Consider the following 18,165-nt stretch of genomic DNA (forward strand, 5'->3'; position numbering starts at 1 on the left):
TGCGGTGTACCAGAATATCAAAGGCCCAAAGTCAATGGCAAGTAAAATCAAGGTCGGAGGACCAGTAAATGCCATTGAATCCAGTAATCCCAGCCCCTCCCGGTATCTGCTCAGAGAACTCCTTTTCAGGGTAGCACGTGAGAAATGCCCAAGCTGCTACTTGGCACGTGAGTGTTTCAAATATAAAGGGTTCTGCTGTATCCCAACTATTTAGGGGGAAAAAATAGGAAATCAGAACACGGGCTGGTATAGGATCCATCCAAGAAAGCATACAGAATAATCTGTTTGGCTTTGGAAGCCGGCACAGCCCGCCCGAAATGCGCTTCACCTCCTCCCACCCCATACTTCCCTGACCCATGGCCATCGCCCATCACACCCTCAGTCCCATTGGGGCACCCAGAGGGGCAGGCTGATCCCAAGAATAATGAGAGCAACAAGCAGCTGGTTTGTCTGTCCACCCCCTGGAGTGCGGTCGGTCGGTCGGTCACATGTTCTCTCGAGCACTTGGAAGCATGGGCACACAAATGCAAGAATCACAAAACCACGAGCTCCACCGCCCCGTGCCCCCCACCAAGAATGGCATGGGGATGTCCTGGGCCATGAGCCCCTGTGTGGCCCCAGCAGCCTCTGCTTCAGTCTTTCCAGAGTGGGCCATTGTGGCTCCCGTCCTCAGGACATACTGCTCATCCCTGGGACCTGGGTCCCTAAGCGCAGGACAGGAAGGGCCTTGGTGGAAGCACCATGGCGTGCAGGGGCCAGGCCATAGCGGGGCACCCGCTCTGATTGCCAACGACCCCCACCAGCTCCAGGATTACGGCGCCGCAACAATCATGCATGAGGAAGTGATTCGGGCGGAGGCCAAGCAGGCAGGCGCTGAGAGGTACCTGGCATCCTTCCCGCTAGTGGGGCACACAAGCCCCTTGCCGCCCCGGTGTGCCTGACAGTCCTCCCGCCGCTCCGACCAGAGCCAGTCCAGACGGGGGGCACGAGAGACGGTCCTGGGGAGGAGCCTGGGGAAAATAAACACCCTGCAGGACTTGTGCCAAGCAGCCCCACCAATCTCTACTCCTGGGCTCCAAGAGCCAAGAAAAGGGGGCCTTCAGGGGTGGCAAGCCCTGTGGGCCAGAGGACAGAGTGGGCCTCGAGCAGCTGCAACAGGTGTTCTGGCCTTCTGCGGGCACTGCCCACCTTTTTGCCCTGTAGCCCGGCCTGGCCCAACCCCACCAAGCTCAGGGTGCCTCCCACCCACCCCGAGGGTCCCCAAGGGTAGCAGAGCAAGCCTGGGGAGGGGGGCCACACAGAGCAGGTAGACACAGCCAAGTTCAGGGAGGCTGGGAAGCCTGCAGGAGCCACAAGGAAACACCACGGTGCTTAACTCTGCCAGGAAGGGAAGAAGCTGGGCACTCAGAAAAGCACACCCAGCACTCACTGGACTGGACAGACCACATCACCCAACAGTTTCTTGTGGAAGGGACACCAATAAAAAACGTGGACCGTTTTCCAAGGAGATTGTTTCTCCTCCTGGGCTAACTCTGACCTGGGGGCTCAGGCCAGGGGACTATTCAGCAATGACAGTGGCAGTGGAGGGTGGGGGGGCCTCTGCTCAAGTGCCACCTGTGTGTGGCCTGAACAGCGGCCAGAGGGGGTGTGGGCAACTTCCAGACACTCCCTGGCCCAGGACACTGGGAAGCTGAGACGGGTCAGAGTGGGTCACGTGTCCTCCGATGCCAGCTCCTTGGGGAGCTTTAAGATACCCACTTCCTCTAAAGACGGACCTGGCTGGGCCCTGACACTCCGATCACAGGACCACTCTGGATCTGGGACCCCATCCACTCACTCCCAGTGTCTGGAACAGTCCTGAGACACACAGTCTGAGTAACGAACCACTACCAGCGCCCCACAGGGGCGGGAAGGCAATGAGGGGAATATGGGTGCTTTCGGCCCTTGATGTATAGACAAGAAGAACAGGTTCAAAACAGAGTAAATGACAGGTTTAATCCCCAAATATTGCAGTAACTCAGCAGTTATGAGCACGGACCACACTTTCCTCAGCTTTATTTGCTTACTCTTCATGTGTGTCTCTGGGGAGGGGGGCACGTCACAGTGCTGCAGACGGAGGCCCACATCTTCTTCTAGATCCCATACAAGTATCAGCTCCACAGAGAGGCCAGCTCTGGCTCCCTCACCCAGCGGGGTCCCAGGACCCACCGTTTCCTCTGGAGCCCTTCATCTATGCCACGATGCATCTTTTTATTCTTTCTTTCCGCACGTGTGGGTTCTCCCACTAGAACAGAAACACATGAGGGCAGGATACTTGGCTGACTATCTAGTCACCCACTGGATCAGTTACCAGGCACAGGGCTGGGCACATGGCAGGCTCAAGGAAATACGGCATCCATTACACTAGAGAGGCTCTAGATGACAGATCGGCAAACCAGAGACTGAAAGCCAAACCTAGCCTGTCACCTGCCATTTGTAAATAAAGTTTTATTGGAACACAGCCAGGCCCAGGTGCTAACATATTGTCTATAGCTGCTTTCATGCCGCAAGGGCAGCATTAAATAATTATGACAGAGTTGGAAATATTTACTATCTAGGCTTTTGCAGAAAAAGTCTGCTGACCCCAGTTCTACGTGGCAAGTGATATCATTCTTTGATGTACCCCTAAGGGAAAAAAGGCCCAGGGAGAAGGGTAAAATAAAGGCACTAGTCCACACAGTACAGGAAACGAAAGTAAATCCACTGCACAAAAGGGGAACACAGAGACGTGCCTATCTCGGTCCTGGCACTGGGTAGAGACAGGGGAGCAATCTCCCCAACTGCGAACGACAGGCATAGGATACGTGTTCCTAGTGGCTGACACAAGCCAACACCAACCCTCTCAGTAAGAACCTGACTTTCACTCCAGCAGAAGCAACTAGAAGATGCCTGGCTCTAAAAATCACCTGACTTCAGAGACGTTAACAGGGAAAACCACAAGTGCACCTGAAAATCAACAGAGCACGGTCGTTATGGAGGGAAGGCTAGTGTCCCTGGCTCCCCGCCCCCCAGGTCCTGAAGAATCCCACAGCTCCTTGCGTGGATGGGGAAGCTGTAGGCCGCACTGGACAAGGGAAACCGGAAAGCCAGTGTGGGGGCTGGAAAGAGGCCAGAGCCCCAGAGCCCGCTGCTCAACTGGTCCAGCTTAAAGGACCCCTGTCGAGTTATGCTTCTCATCTGGAAAGAACACGCACATAAAGAGAACAAAGCCCGCGCCGGCTCCCCGGCACGATGCCCTGAAGACCGCAGACATGAAATCGGCTTTGGGATGGATGGACGGACATGCTGAAAGTTATTCAACTTGCCTGAGCATAATAAACATTCCTGCATTGGCTCTGTGAGTTTACCTACTCCCCAGCCTACATTTTATGGAAAACTGGCAACCTGTCATGAGAAGAAACACAGTCATGAGAAGACACAGAAACATGGAGCCTCATCCTCAAGACACAGGACACAGAGCCTGTGCCTGGCTGCAAACGGCTCCCAGGGCTGAGACAGAAACTGGCCCAGCACTTTGTAACAGGGAGGAAAAGGAGAAAACTTCCTTTCCTTTGTCTGGAAAGGAAGGAAACGTGGCAGTAAATTTCTTACAGGTAGAGGGGATTTGAGTAAAAAATAAAAAAAAAAAGAGGGGCGCCTGGGTGGCTCGGTCAGTTAAGCGTCTGACTTCGGCTCAGGTCATGATATTGCAGTTAGTGGGTTTGAGCCCCATGTCAGGTCCTGTGCTGACAGCTCAGAACCCGGAGCCTGCTTCAGATTCTGTGTCTCCCTCCCTCTCTCTCCCCGGCTGTGCTCTGTCCCTCAAAGGTGAATAAATGTTAAAAAAAAAATTCTTTTAATAAAAAAAGAAAAAAAGAAAGGAGGCTATGTAAGGTATGCTACTCTTAATATATTTTCCACAGACTTAAAGCACGTACTTTTTAAAAATCAGAGAAAATACATAATTAAAAAAAAAATAGTCTCTTCCAGCCCACAATTTATAAGAATGCCTCCTGCTGCTATATAGTCATATACAAAAAGACCCCTCCAGATCTTAGTCCCCTCACCCCCAGATCATTACATCATCCCAGTGTGCGAGAGCTGGGACCAGGGGGATTATGGGGATGTCCCAAACCCTGACAATGCAGCCTTGAGTCCTGGAGCCCCCCGCCCGGCTGGGAAGGCTGCTTGCACCCAGAAAGGAAGTGAAAACGGGCGCACATTTTCAAAGTGTCTGCTCTCTGTGTTGCGTTAATGGGAAGAAAAAAGCTGTCCTGAGGATGAACAGCTGAACTTTATTCAAGAGGAGTGGCTTAAAGCCACCAGGAACGGATGGTGACCGGCAATCCCAGCAGGAGGGACTTTAAGAAGACACATCTGTTGACTCAGATGGAGACAGAACGGCCCGGTATTTCACTGCATCTGGTGATGGCGGGTTTCCCTTGCAGAGATAAATGCACGGCATGTCTGAGCACAGCACATGAGGACAATCAAATATCCTGCAAGGGATCCTCTTAGAAAGCTGTGCTTATTTCAAAGACACGGTTACTCTGCTCCAAAGGTTTCTGGAACTTGCCTTAGAGATGCCTTCAGAACCACTAGAACATTCTTTTGAGCAGCCCCAACACCAGCAAATCCGTATCTTAGTGTCAGTTTCTGAAAGGGCCAAAGATCAGCTGGTGTCAGGAGAGTAGCTAAAAAAAAAAAAGCTGAGCAGGGCGCCTGGGTGGCTCAGTCGGTTAAGGGTCAGGTTCTTGGGTTTCAGCTCAGGTCATGATCTTGTGGTTTGTGGGTTCGAGCCCTGTGTCAGACTCCGTGCTGACAGTGCAGAGCCTCTTGGGATTTTCTCTCTCTCTCTCTCTCTCTCTCTCTCTCTCTCTGCCCCTCCCCTGCTCATGCACTCGCTCTCCCTAAATAAATAAATAAATAAATAAATAAATAAATAATAAAACTGAGCTTGTGGAGCCCCTCAGCCTCCTTACAGGATCCCCTCAAATTCCCCAAATAATGGCAGCATCCTAAAAACACCACCACCCTGTGACCATCTGAGGGACACTTGGGATCCAAAACATGCTCACTCAGTCCTCACCCCTGTAAGGGGGGACGCGGTGGGGTGACTGTGCCCACATGGACCTGCCTGAGGTCCCACAACTAGGAAGTACTGGACCCTGTGTGACCTCTAACGGAGCACACATCCACTCAGTGGCTGCAGAAGCAGCAAGTAATGCTGGGCCTCCCCACTTGGAAAAAAAAAAAGACGTGGTAAAACAGTCAGCACTCTGGCCTTCAAAAAATAAGAGGGGCCCTTTCCCAAACCCTCACTTCCCTCAAGGGCCAATCACCCATTCCAGCATGTTCCTCATGCGTGTCATCTCTGTGGGGCCCCCAGGAAGTGCCCTGGGCGCGGAGAGCTTTCGGAGGAGTCCCGGAGCTTACAGTGGTCCGGGAGGATGAAGCCCCTACAATGACCCGGTGGAGTGGGGTTTTACCTCGTTCTCCAAGACTTCTCACTACTGAGCAGACCTCCTCCACCCTTCAGATCACATCATCCCTGCCCCCTCCAAAATAACACAGGGTAGCAGGGTAAGTGCGGCAGGACAGACAGCCGACGCCCTGTCCCAGCCGGGCCCCTGCGACGGCGGGAAGCCTGGTTACCTGACGTGCCGGCAGAGAAGTTCTTCAGCGAGGGCCTCTGGACCACGGTGTAGGACTCGCCCACCACAAACACCTTGTACAAAACAGCGTTGTGGTTGATGAAGTTCTGGACCACACAGGGTGGCTGGATGGCACTCAGGCCCTCCTGGTTGAACACGATGGCCATCTATAGAAACAGGGAGCCAAGAGCTCTGTCAGAATCCACCACCTACTCAGCCTTACCCAAGGGCACATCACCTGCCCAGATGCACCAAGAACCACCATCCCTGTGAACTGAGGACTCCCCAGGAAGAATCTCAAGCCAGGATGAGGGGAGTGAGACTCGAGAATGAACACCTGGGGGTCGATTCACTCCTGCTGTGGGGATTTGGAAATCCTGTACCATCAGGCTGTCCACGTAGGGTTGAGCTGGCTATGCACTGCCCAACTCCACACCATAATCCTGGGAACGGGACCCCCGGTTGTATACTATTCAATCCTTACGACATCCTTAGAGATTCTTCCACAAAGATCCAGGAGAGGCAGGGAGTGTAAGGCATGTTATCATGCACCTTTTACAGATGGGGAAACTGAGGCCCTGAGCAGCTCAGTGGCTGGTTGGAAAGTAATGGAGCCCAGGCTGGGACTGGGTCTGCCCAGCACGAAGTCTTGGCCTCTCACACATTCAGTGAACCACGTGGATGATTGAGAAATGGGAACGTGCTGCTCTGACTCCGATGCCTGTGGGGACAAAGGTCCCCACTGAGAGGATCTGGTAGGGCCACGAAGGTAGGGAGGGCAGAGGCACAGCTGGAGAAAATCTCTGCTTTGGCTCAGCTGCCAGAGCCGGGACCATGACTAATCCCTTGCAGCCCAAAGGCCCCAGGAAGGAGCCACCAGATGCCCAGGACTATGGGCAGGAATGACGGAGCCTGGACAGCTGGCTGCCTGCACTGGCAGCCACCCCTGACGTCAACTGTCACAGAGCACCACCCCAACGTTCCTGGTGCTCGGCCGGGCAGGGCAGGAGTGGAGAGGCAGGCCACATGCAGAAACAAAAAATGTGTGCATCTGTGTGCCTATGTGTGCACATGTGAGTGCATGCGTGTGCCGCAGCGACCGTCTCCTTAGCCTTCTGACAAGGAAGAGAAAGCCCACAGGCGGCCCGGGAGCTAGGCGAGCCAGACACGGGGTTAAGTCCTAGCTCCAGCACCTGGCTGCATGAGGGCTGACAGGGGACTCGCCCTAAGCTTGTTTTCCTCACTTGTAGAACAGCAACAATAACTACCATGGGATAGATGCTTCAGGGGCACTTTGAGCTTCTGGCTTAGTGGTTTAACAAAGAGGTGGGGCGGGGGGGAGGATGATGATTTCACTGCCAAGCAAATCAGTGTGCATGCACTGGCTTAAAAACAAAACAAAACAAAAAACAAACGGCTCTATGAACAGGAAATAAAAAGAGAGTGGTTTGCCAAAACTAGTTGACTTTAGTTGAGCTTGGGATTCTGAGGGAGGGCTCAGGTAGACCTCAGTACAGGTAAGGAAGGACCCTAATCAGAAAGCCTCACTTTTGGGGCGCCTGGGTGGTTCGGACGGTTGAGCATCCGACCTGGGCCCAGGTTATGATCTCGCAGTTTGTGAGTGTGGGCCTCGCATTGGGCTCTGTGCTGACAGCTCAGAGCCTCCAGCCTTGCTTTGGATTCTGTGTCTCCCTGTCTCTTTCTCTCTAACTCTCCCCCACTGTGCTCTCTCTCAAAAATAAAAAAATAAACATTTTTTTAAAATTAAAAAAAAAAAAAGAAAGCCTCACTTTTCTGTTTAAAGCGAATTACGTCCACAGACCTGTCCTCCATCCTTGCTGCACCCAACATCCCCAGGCCCCCGTGAAACAGGGGAAGAGCCTTGCTCCCCAACGCCCAGGCTCATGCCATGGAGGGCACCCCACTCAAAGGGGCATCCCTCTGATGTTGAAGCCTGCCAGGAGGCAGGCAGCCCAGAGCACACACACACTCCCTGGGAGTCTCCAGATCCCAATGTTGGATGCTCCTCCGTTCCCGATCTGGGGGAGCCCCTCCCTGAAACAGCACACTGTGGGTTGGGAGAAGTGGGGGGGGGCGGAGACAGGGAGGTACCCACGTGTACATTCTGGAGCCAGACTCAAGACAGCAAGACTGAGGGGTGAAAGCTGCCCCCAAAGGCACTGACCCCATACGTTGGCAGGAGGGAACTCACTTGGACCTGGAACCCCCACTGCTTCTCCCGTGCCCCGGCAGGCTCCATAGCAGCTGGTTCCCTAATAGCTCACCCGACAGGTGCAGGGCAGCACGTATGGCAACTCCCTCACTCCCCCGCGACCGCTATGCCATCCCCACGTGCAGACAGACACTCAGAGAGGCTGGGTAATCTGCCCCAAGTCCCACCGCTGGCAGCGCCCAGAGCCAGACCCGCTCCCAGGTCCACAAGATTTCAGAGTTCTCTTGTGAAGACAGAAGTGGTTTCTTCCCTGCAGACTGACCTTTTCTGCATCGGGATGGTCTAATCACACTAATGATGATTAGAGTCATCCTTCCATCCAGAAAACTGCAAGGCACTGACCAACAGAGGAACCAGGTGCTAGTGAGAAGGGGCAGGTGGAAGGCTGGCCGGCAGGTGCCGAGGGGAATGTGGGTTCTGGCGACATGACTCTGGCTGCTCTGAAGCATTCCGGCTCCCTCCCAGCGCCTGGCATGGAGCACATCCCTGGCCCAGAGCCCAGGCAGGCCCAGGCAGGGATGGCTCCCCAAGGGCAACCAGCCTTACGAGGCGGCTGACCTCTGCAGCAGGCCGCGATTTCCGGGGGCTGCCCCCACATTCCTTCCCACGGGCAGAGGCACACCCTCGGCCCAGCAGCTTCCGTCACACCATGTACCATATATCACACTTGACACTTCCTATTTATAGGCATATAAGTGTCGCCACAAACGTATGCCAGGGAGAAAGACCACCACGGAACTCTGCTTCCGGGCACTGCTGGGGGGCTGTCCAGGTTTCATCCTAAGGTCTCGGGGAGCACTTCTGACTGGGTCAGACTCTCCCCACGGGGCCTCAGGATGGGCGCTGAGTCTGCGGCCCAGTGCACCCTCCCCGGTGCCTAACAGGAAGGCCCCCAGGCCGGGCCGTGCCTGTAAGGGAACGAAATGCAGACGATGGGGTGGGGGTGGAGGGAAGCCCTGAGGACAACGTCCCAGTGTGGTTCCAAAGACAGCAAGGGCAACCCAATGGAGTCCCTGCCTGGCCACCTGCTCCCCTTACCCCCGGAAGCCCTCCTCTGCTTATGGTCCTGCACCATATCTCACCGGTGCTATGTCTCTGGGACTCGGTCTCTACCCCCCGGGGCAGGGTGCACATCCTGTGCGTTCTTCCCCGGGCACTGAGTGGGGCTGGGAATGCCCACGGGGGAATAAAGGAATGACAGAGAGGGTGGAGGAATCCCCACACACTGGCAAGTAGAGTGCCGCTGCCTCCCCGACTCCCTTCTAAATTCAGCAGGACCAGCCGGTCTGTGAGCAGCTGGCAGGGACACCACAGCTCCAGTGAGCAGCACTCAGAGGGGCCTGGGGCAGTGGCTGGCACAGAGCAGGTGCCCCAGGGAGCGATCGACACTGATGAGCCAAAGGTTGGAAAGTCGGACAGGTCAAACCGGGACGTGATGTGACTTGCTGGGGCTCGCAGCGGGCAGGCAGACCCCTGGAGCACCCATCTCGCCCCTGGGGACAGGACAGGCACGGGGAGAAGCTGGAGACCACGCACAAAGCCACAACCAGGAGCAGGACAGGGAGCCGGAGCAGCAGTGTGAGATCCGGCACACAGACCCCTGCGGGCTCCCAGAGAGACACTGTGAGCTGGAAAGGTGGGGGCACAGGGGGAGATGGGGACACAGGGCAGTCAAAGCTTCCACTCACCTCATGAGAGTTGGTGCCATGAGCCACTCTGGTTTTGCAAACTATGGAGCAGGGAGAGAAAAGCAGAGAGAAATCAGTGAGGTTATTCTCCACAAAGCCTGACTCGCGATACAGGGAGAAATTCTTGACCCTCCAGCAGCCCGTGGGGATGCGGGGCAGGTAGCAGACACGCGGACTCAACAACGGCCAGCATCTGCACTCAGGCGTCTGGACAGACACTGCCAGGCCGGCAAAAGAGCACCCGCCGCCCACACCACCCGAGGACCCGTGTCCGCTGAGTGCTGCAAAGCCCTCCCTGGCGGCCAAGGCCTTCACGCATCCCAGGGAGCACAGACAGCCCCCCATCCCCACCCGGCCCGCGGCCCGGCCAGCCTGCCCAGTGGGGCCTGGGCGTGGTACGCACTGAAGGGGAATGCCAGGCCGTTCTTCTCCAGGAGCCTCATGGTGTCGTCTCCGCACAGGCTGGTGAGCTCCATGAAGGGTGGCGAGCAGATCCTGTCATCTGGGGACGGCGAAGAAGCCCACGTCAGCACGCCTGCCTACTAGCCCCCGGGCCCGCTTCCTGTGACAGAGCCACCTCCCCGGGGCCACGCTCGACAGCCCTGCTCTCCTGAGCAGACACCCCCAAGTCCGCAGCGAGCGCACACACACACACACACACACACACACACACACACACACACTGACAGTAACGGCAGCATATTCTTCAATTACATTTCTTTTTTCTTTTTTAATTTTTATTTGAGAGGGAGTATGTATGCATCTGCGCATGTGAGCAGGGGAGAGGGGCAGAGGGCGAGAGAGAGAATCCCAAGCAGGCTCCACCCCAGTACAGAGCCCGACTCTGGACTCCATCCCATGACCCTGGGATCACGACCTGAGCCTAAATCAAGAGTCCGACACTCAACCGACTGGGCCTCCCAGGCGCCCCTTTAATTACATTTCCTAACGTTTCCATAATTACAAAACCAGTACATGAGGAGTATAAAACTTGACTCAAAAAAAAGTAAGAACCACACGCGTTCACAGATAAGACTACGACAACAAACTTCTCAGCCTGAGGCATATACACATTTTATGCACGCAGAACTTTACAAGAGGATCCTGTTTTGCGGCCGATTTTCTCTCAACAAACTATGAGCATTCTTCTGGTTCAATAGAGGCTTCTCCCACCGTGTGCCTCATCGGCTTAACAATGACTGCAGGAGAGGTGCCACGTGCTTAGCTCCTGGCACATGGATAGCACCGTGCAAAGGACTTTGCATGCATCACCTCTGAAGTCTGCAAAATAATCCTTTGAGAAGGAAGCTGACGTCAGGGAGATTAAAGTGCATGCCCAAGGCTACACAAGCGTTCCTGTGCCTGGGGACACAAGGGCCCTCACCCTCTCGCTACCTAAAGGACACATCTCATCAGCCACCTGCCTGCCAGGTCTGGCCTCCTGACTCTCTCCCTCCCTCTCTCCCTTTCTCAAGCACACTCCCCACCCTTCTCCAGCCTCCTGCAGACACACTCCAGCCCCGGCCTTGCCCCCCCTGCCAACAGCTTCTCACACCCTGTCTTTCCTGAGTCCCCGGGCTCAGAGGGGTGCCCATCCAGTGGGTTCTCTGAAAAGCTCTGGATGCTGGGTCTGCTCTGCTTGTCCGGACGCTCCTGGTGCCAGGCCCTGAGTTAGGCCAAGACAGATTATTTGTGGGATAACCAAAGGTGCTCTGACGCTCTCTACTGATTGCTAAATTACATTACCGGTTTGTTATTACTGCTTCTTGTCTACTCCCCTTCTCAGACCAGGCCAGCAGCTCCTCAGGAGGTGGTGGGACCACCCTGTACTTCTGGGCACAGAGGCCAGGAAAGGCCGAGCGTTAGTGAGGGGGTGGTGCCCCCCCCCCAACTTGGAAACCAAACCAAAAGTAAACAAGCAAAGTGGCTTGTCTCCAGGAGCTTCTAGCTACTTGGCTGGCTAAGGTCAGTACATTAAACCAAGGTTTAAGATCCAGCCTCATATAGCTCATAAAAATGAATGCCAAGAATTACACAGGGCATGTTAAAAATGTTTCTACCCGCCCCTCCTCCCCCCCCCCCCACAAGTCCAGGCTCCAAACTGGCGCAAAATTGTGGGGTGTTGGCAGATTTCAGGGGTTGCAGGACTTCTTGGGGACCACGGGAGGGTGTTCTAGGGGCAGCGTCTGCTGAGCCCTGGCAGACAGTGCTGCAGGCCTTCCAAACACAGAACTCCTTTAATCCTCAAATTGCTGTGGTGGTGTCTCCATGGGCAGAAGCCAAAACAGGCAGCCTGCCCCAAGTCACATGATGGTCAATGACAGAGGTTCAAAGGGCAGGCCAGGAAAACAGAAGTCAGGAAAATCAGGGTGGGGACGTACTGGGGCTGTGTCCTGGCTCTCAGCTGTAAGCCACTACCTAAATAAGGCCCCATTTCTGCACCCCCAGCCTAGACTCAGAGCCGGGGTGGGAAAGCTTGTTGCTGCAAAAGCACAGCCCCTGCAGCCCAACCCGAACAGAATGCGACACTCAAGGCCTCAATCTGCAGTAGACAGGGGCTCACCTGGTTTGACTGGAGCCCGGAGCCCCCTTGGCCCACCCCCTCCCACAGGAAGATTCAGAGATCCCTGGAGCCCAAAAGGCCACCTCCTGTAAGAGCTTCCAGACTCCCCATCACCAGATTTTTCAGAGCAGATGCCTCTGCCTGGCCTTTAGATTTGCCTTGCAATATCCCTGTCAACGTCCCCTCCCACCCCAGCCCACCCAAACTTCTACATGTCACTGACAACAGCCAACTTCTCAATAAACTGCACTTGATATGTGCCAAACAACACAGTCTACACAGCAACTCAAGCCCCTTCACAAGAACCCCACAAGAAAGTACTGTCACTCCCATTTTACAGAAGAGGAAAATGGGGTACGGAGAGGCGAAGCTCCCTCCCCAGAGTTACACAGTGAGTATGTGGTGTAGCTGGGGCCGGGGGGGGGGGGGGGGGGGGGGGGCTCAGACCTGGGCAGTTGGCTCCCTAGTAGAAAAAGTGTCCATTCCATATTAGCAGGAGAAAAGACAAAGCTTTTATTGAGATGATCATCTCAACAGACTCAAAGAAGGCACTTGACAAAATCCAACAGCCTTCAAGATAAAAACACTGAGCAAACTAGGAATAGAGGGGAATTTCTTCACTGATTAAAGAGCATTTATAAAAACCACAGAAACATCCTACTTTGGGGTGAAAGACTGGATGCTTTCCGCCTAAGATCAGGAACAAGACAAGAATGTCTGTTCTCGCCACTTCTGTTCATTCAATACCATACTGGGTGTTCTCGCCAGGGTAATTAGGAGAGAGTGAAATAAAAAGCATCCAGACTGGAAAGAAGAAGTAAAACTACCTCTACATGCAGATGATATGATCTTCTCTATAGGAAATCCCAAGGAATCCACACACACAAACCCCAAAAACTATGAAGATAAGTCAGTTCAGCAAGACTGCAGAATAAAAGATCAACACACAAAAAACAATTATATTTCTACCTACTAGCAATGAACAATCTGAATGTGAAATTAAGAAAATAATTCTACTTATACTAGCATCAAAAAATAACAGCACTTAAGAAATAAATCTAGGGGCGCCTGGGTGGTGCAGTCGGTTAAGCGTCCGACTTCAGCCAGGTCACGATCTCGCGGTCCGGGAGTTCGAGCCCCGCGTCAGGCTCTGGGCTGATGGCTCAGAGCCTGGAGCCTGTTTCCGATTCTGTGTCTCCCTCTCTCTCTGCCCCTCCCCCGTTCATGCTCTGTCTCTCTCTGTCCCAAAAATAAATAAACGTTGAAAAAAAAAATTAAAAAAAAAAAAAAAAAAGAAAGAAATCTAACAAAGACTTAAATGCTGGAAAAGACAAAATATTATTGAAAGACATTCAGGAAGATCTCAATAGATGGAAAGACGTCCCATGTTCATGGATAAGAGGTTTAATATATTAAGCTGACAACACTCTCACACTGATCTACAGATTCAGCACAATCCCCATTAAAATCCCAGCTTTCTTTTAGCAGGAAGTGACAAGTTAATCTTTAAATTCATGTAAAAATGCAAGGGACCCAGAACAGCCAGTATTGAAATCCTGAAAAAGAATAAAGTTGGAAGACTCACACTTCCCAATTTAAAAACTTACAATAAAACTACAGTAATCATGCAGGATGGTAGTGGTACAAGATCCGACATACACATCAAAGGACTAGAATTGAGACACCAGAAAGAGAGTCAACTGATTTTCCACCAGGGAGCCAATACAATTCAATAGGGAGAACAACAGTCTTTTCAACCAATCCAAAAACCGGATATCCATGTGTGAGAGAATGAATCTGGAACCCTACCTCACACCATATACAAGAATTGATTCAAAATGGATCATGATCTAAACTGAAGATCTAAAACAATAAAACTCTTAGAAGAAAACATGAGTGTAAATCTTCATGACCTTGGATCAGGTAATGGTTTCTTAGACACTAAAAGCATAAGCAACGAAAGTAAAAAAAAAAGACAAATCTGACATCATCGAAATTCAAAACTTTTGTGCTTCAAAGGGCACTGTCAAGAAAGTAAAAAAGACAACCCACAGAATGGAGAAAAATATTTGCAAATCATGTATCTGATAATGGCCTAATATCCAAAACCTATAAAGAACTATGAACAAATAAACAATAAAAAGATGACCCAAATTTAAAATGGGCAAAGGATTTGAATAGAAAGTTCTCAACATAAGACATACAGATGGCCGGTGCGCACGTGAAAAGATGCTCAACATCATTAGCCATCAAGGAAATACACATCAAAACTACAAGGAGACCCTATTTCACATCTACTAGGATGGCTATAATCAAAAAGACAGGAAATAACAAGTGCTAACATTGCCAGTGGGAATGTACAATGATACAGCTGCTTTGGGAAACAGTCTGGCAGTCCCACAAACAGTTAAAACACAGAGTCACAGTGTGATTCCCAGATATACAACCAAGGGAATGGAAACCTATGTCCACACAAAAGCCTGCCCAGGAATGTTCACAGCAGCATTGGCAAAAAGTGGCAACAACCGAAATGCCCCTCAACTGACGAGTGGGTAAACAAGATATGATGTGCCCATTCAATGGGGGTATCATTCAGCCAGAAAAAGGAAAGAAGTGCCAACACGGGCTACAACATGACCTTGAAAACTGTATGCTGAGCGAAGGAAGCTGGTCACAAAAATCCCATATTGTGTGACTTCATTCATATGAAATGTCCAGAATAGGCAAATCTGTCTATGGTGGTTGCCAAGGGCCTGCGGCGATGGGGACTGACTACAAATGGGTACATTTCTTTCTGGGATGAGGAAAATGTTCTGGCCTTAGATAATGGTGATGGTTGCACAATTTGGGGAAGATATTCAAAACTATTGAACTGTATGTGTACTTTAAAAAGGTGGATTTCAGGGGCACCTGGGTGGCTCAGTCGGTTAAGTGTCCGACTTCGGCTCAGGTCATGATCCCATGGTTTGTGAGTTCGAGCCCCGCATTGGGCTCTGTGCTGACAGCTCAGAGCCTGGAGCCTACTTCAGATTCTATGTCTCTCTCTCTCTCTCTCTCTCTCTCTCTCTCTCTCTCTCTCTCTCTGCTCCTCCCCTGCTTGCTCTCTCTCTCTCTCAAAAATGAACATTAAAAAAATTTTTTTAATAAATTAAAAGGTGGATTTTATGGCATGTGCACTGTATCAACTAAAAGGAAACAACAAGAAAAATTCCCCAGCAGCAGCAGCTGCCATCTCTCAAGTGCATACTCCATGTAAAGTGTCTCTTTTAAACCTGCAGCTCCTCCTCCCTCACCCCCCGTCATCAGGTCCAGGGTGAAGTCAGACAAGGACAAGGCAAGTGCTTCCCCCAGAGATGTTTGGGGTCCAGAGGAAAAGGAGAGACGAGACATTTCCAGTGAATGGGCCACATCTAGCATTAGGCCAGACAGCCCCAGTTTTCTGAAATCTCAGGCTGTGATGTGAAGCGGGGCCCAAGAGAGGTGGCACCAGGAAGGGGGGGCACACGCACACCGTCACGGTCCTCCCCCCTTCTCCCAACTTGGAGCCTGCTGACCGCACTCTGAGCAGCAGGCACCACTGGGTGCCCACCCTGCTCTCGCTCCAGGGGTAGGTCTGGGACTGAGACTGGCCAATCACGCTGCCAAGAAGGACGCATAGTCAGAGCTCAGTCACCAGCAAGAGGCAGCACCGGGTGAAGGCAGTCCTGAGCCTGCAGGCCTGTTCCTCTCTGGACTCGAGTACAGGAGACGACGATGTCTTTACTGCTTGAACCAGGATCATCCTGCGTGTCCGGGAAATCACACTGAATTAGAAACGACTACGGTTCCTATTTGGGGGTCAACAACCATTTGTCACCAGTGGCAAGATGTGTGTTGTGTTGGGGCTCTGCTAAATCATAGGAGCCAGAAATACAGGACTTAACAAACAGACGTGCCCACCCGCACGGAGCTTACATTCCCAGACAGTAAACCAGGCTGGTAAGTGAGATGCACCCCTAGATGGTGCTGGCGGGGTGCCGCAAAGGGGTGCCAGCAGAGCAGGGGCGAGGTCAGGGAGCAAGGTCTCACTGAACAGAGACATGGGAAGGTGAGCAGGTGGCAAAGGCGATGCATCTGGGGTCAGTGTGCTCCCGGGGTGGGGGCGGGGGGGGGGACAGGCCGCGGCAGCATCAGAGCCAGCGCCCTGATGGCAGCTGGCACGGCGGCCCCGCCTCGCGGGGCATGGCAACAGCAGAGGGTTCCGCCAGCTCTCCCGTGGGAAACTCGCAACATCACCAGCAGCTCTTCTCCCCAAAGAGAGACTGAAGACTTTCTAGAAGTCAGCCCTGGGAGCCCGGGAGGCTATTTCTGGTTCCCAGAAAAAGGCTACTGTTGCTTATTTATCTATCATCTTTATTTCTGGATGGGAGCTGGAAAGAGGCTTTTTTTAGTCAGATGGTGGGTTGTGTTCTGTTCAGAGCCGAAACGTTAGCCCCTGGGAAACTGAAACAGCGCCGTCCTCCCTCGTCTGTCACCCTCATCACAGAATGTGAAGCTGGAGGCCCTCAGAGATGAGCGAGTCCCAGCCATGTGTCCACACGTCCGAAGAGGAAAGAGAACAGTTCAAGGCCGCGCACAAGTTACCGGCAGACCAAGGGTGAGAGCCCAGGTGTCTTGAGTCACACCCGGCCTCACTCTGCCAGGTGGCCACGCTCTTATCTGACTACAGGCAGCTGCTACAGAACTACCAAGAAGGTAAAAGGCCAATGACAAACAGGTGGATATAAGAGGACAGCTAGGGGTGAGACGGCACTCTGAAGCCTGACTTTGAACCTGGGGTAAATTGCTCATCACCTGTAACCTTTGGCAAGTTGACTAAACTCTGCTGGGCCCTACTCTCCTCATCTGTAAAATGGGAGCACTGTCTCCCTGGAGGGTTGTCGGGAGCCCTGGTACGTAACAGGTACCCCGCAGTGGCAAGGCCAGCTGGGGACACCCACAGGGGAGCAGGCCGATGCTGCACGTGGCCACTGGCCCATGTCCGGCCTCCTGGGGCGTGTCGGGTGCCGGGCCCCGACCTCACTTGCTCTCTCGTGCACCCAGCGTGGTGCTGGCAGAGCAGTCTGTCCTCCCGTGGCTGCGAAAGACATCCTGGCAGGACCCTGGTGGTGGTGGGGAGACTGGGCACAGCTGTAATGGGACCCTGTCCTGGCTTCCTTCTCTTGGACAGGTGTAATTTCTTCACCCAGGCAGTATCTGATGCAAAGACCACCCAGGGGCAGGGACAGTCTCCGAGGACATGCAGGGCTGGAAGCCTCTGAAGCTTCTGTGGCGGGCAGGGCCCCACGAGTGAACAACGCCCAGGAGTTAGGGCTGGGCAGAGGGGAGAAGAGGCGGCAGACAGCCAAGGGAGGGGACCCAGGGGGCCAGGAGCCTGCTGTGTGGCCCGGAGCAGTGGGACAACATCAGGAAAGTGTGCCAGAGGAAATACCTATCTTTGCCAGCTCTTGTCTCCCTCTCTAGAAGGTCAGTTCTACAAGGGCAGGCAGGAGCTTCTAGGTTTTGTTCACAGCCATAGCCCAGTGCCTAGAACACTGCCTGGCACACAGTAGCTGCTCAACAAACACTTGCCGAGTGAGTGATCTGACCTGTGGCGTGAAGGGGTCACTGTTGCCTAAGGCACAAGGCTGGCTCCTCGGGCATCCGAGGCACATCTGGACAGACACGGGGCATGCGGTTGGCGTGTCAGGGCACCACCTGACCCACGTTCTGTACCCAGCCTGCGCACAGGCCTCTTGCCATCATGTCGTCACACCTCTCCACCTCCAGGCTTGTTCCACTTGGAAACAAGAAAGCAGTCACATACGTCCCTGCTCAGCCTGGCCTTGCGCCCTCTGAAGGACATCCCCTGCACAAGCATCCTCTTTACCTACTTTGCTACGACTGTGATCGGACTTGCCTTCTTAATTCTGATTTTCCCAAACACTGTTGCTGCCGCTGTCTTCCCGTGACTTCGCGTATCCTGGTTAC

The 18,165-nt window shown here is 53.2% G+C and overlaps 1 protein-coding gene across 4 annotated transcripts in view; it reads right to left on the reverse strand.

Moving 5' to 3' along the window:
• ITPK1 (inositol-tetrakisphosphate 1-kinase) overlaps positions 1–18,165 on the reverse strand; it is a 179,495-nt gene that overhangs the window by 11,991 nt on the left and 149,339 nt on the right. For 2 of the 4 annotated variants that reach the window (XM_030319831.2, XM_030319828.1), the window contains 4 exons: positions 9,997–10,095; positions 9,594–9,634; positions 5,674–5,839; positions 885–1,010 (listed from right to left, as the gene is read on the reverse strand). In XM_030319831.2, the coding sequence (XP_030175691.1) occupies positions 885–1,010; positions 5,674–5,839; positions 9,594–9,634; positions 9,997–10,095 (432 nt within the window). The remainder of the gene's footprint in view (positions 1–884; positions 1,011–5,673; positions 5,840–9,593; positions 9,635–9,996; positions 10,096–18,165) is intronic. The other 2 variants (XM_030319830.2, XM_030319829.1) reach the window with 1 other exon arrangement.

Source organism: Lynx canadensis, chromosome B3 (assembly GCF_007474595.2).
Source record: "Lynx canadensis isolate LIC74 chromosome B3, mLynCan4.pri.v2, whole genome shotgun sequence".
NCBI lineage: Eukaryota > Metazoa > Chordata > Mammalia > Carnivora > Felidae > Lynx > Lynx canadensis.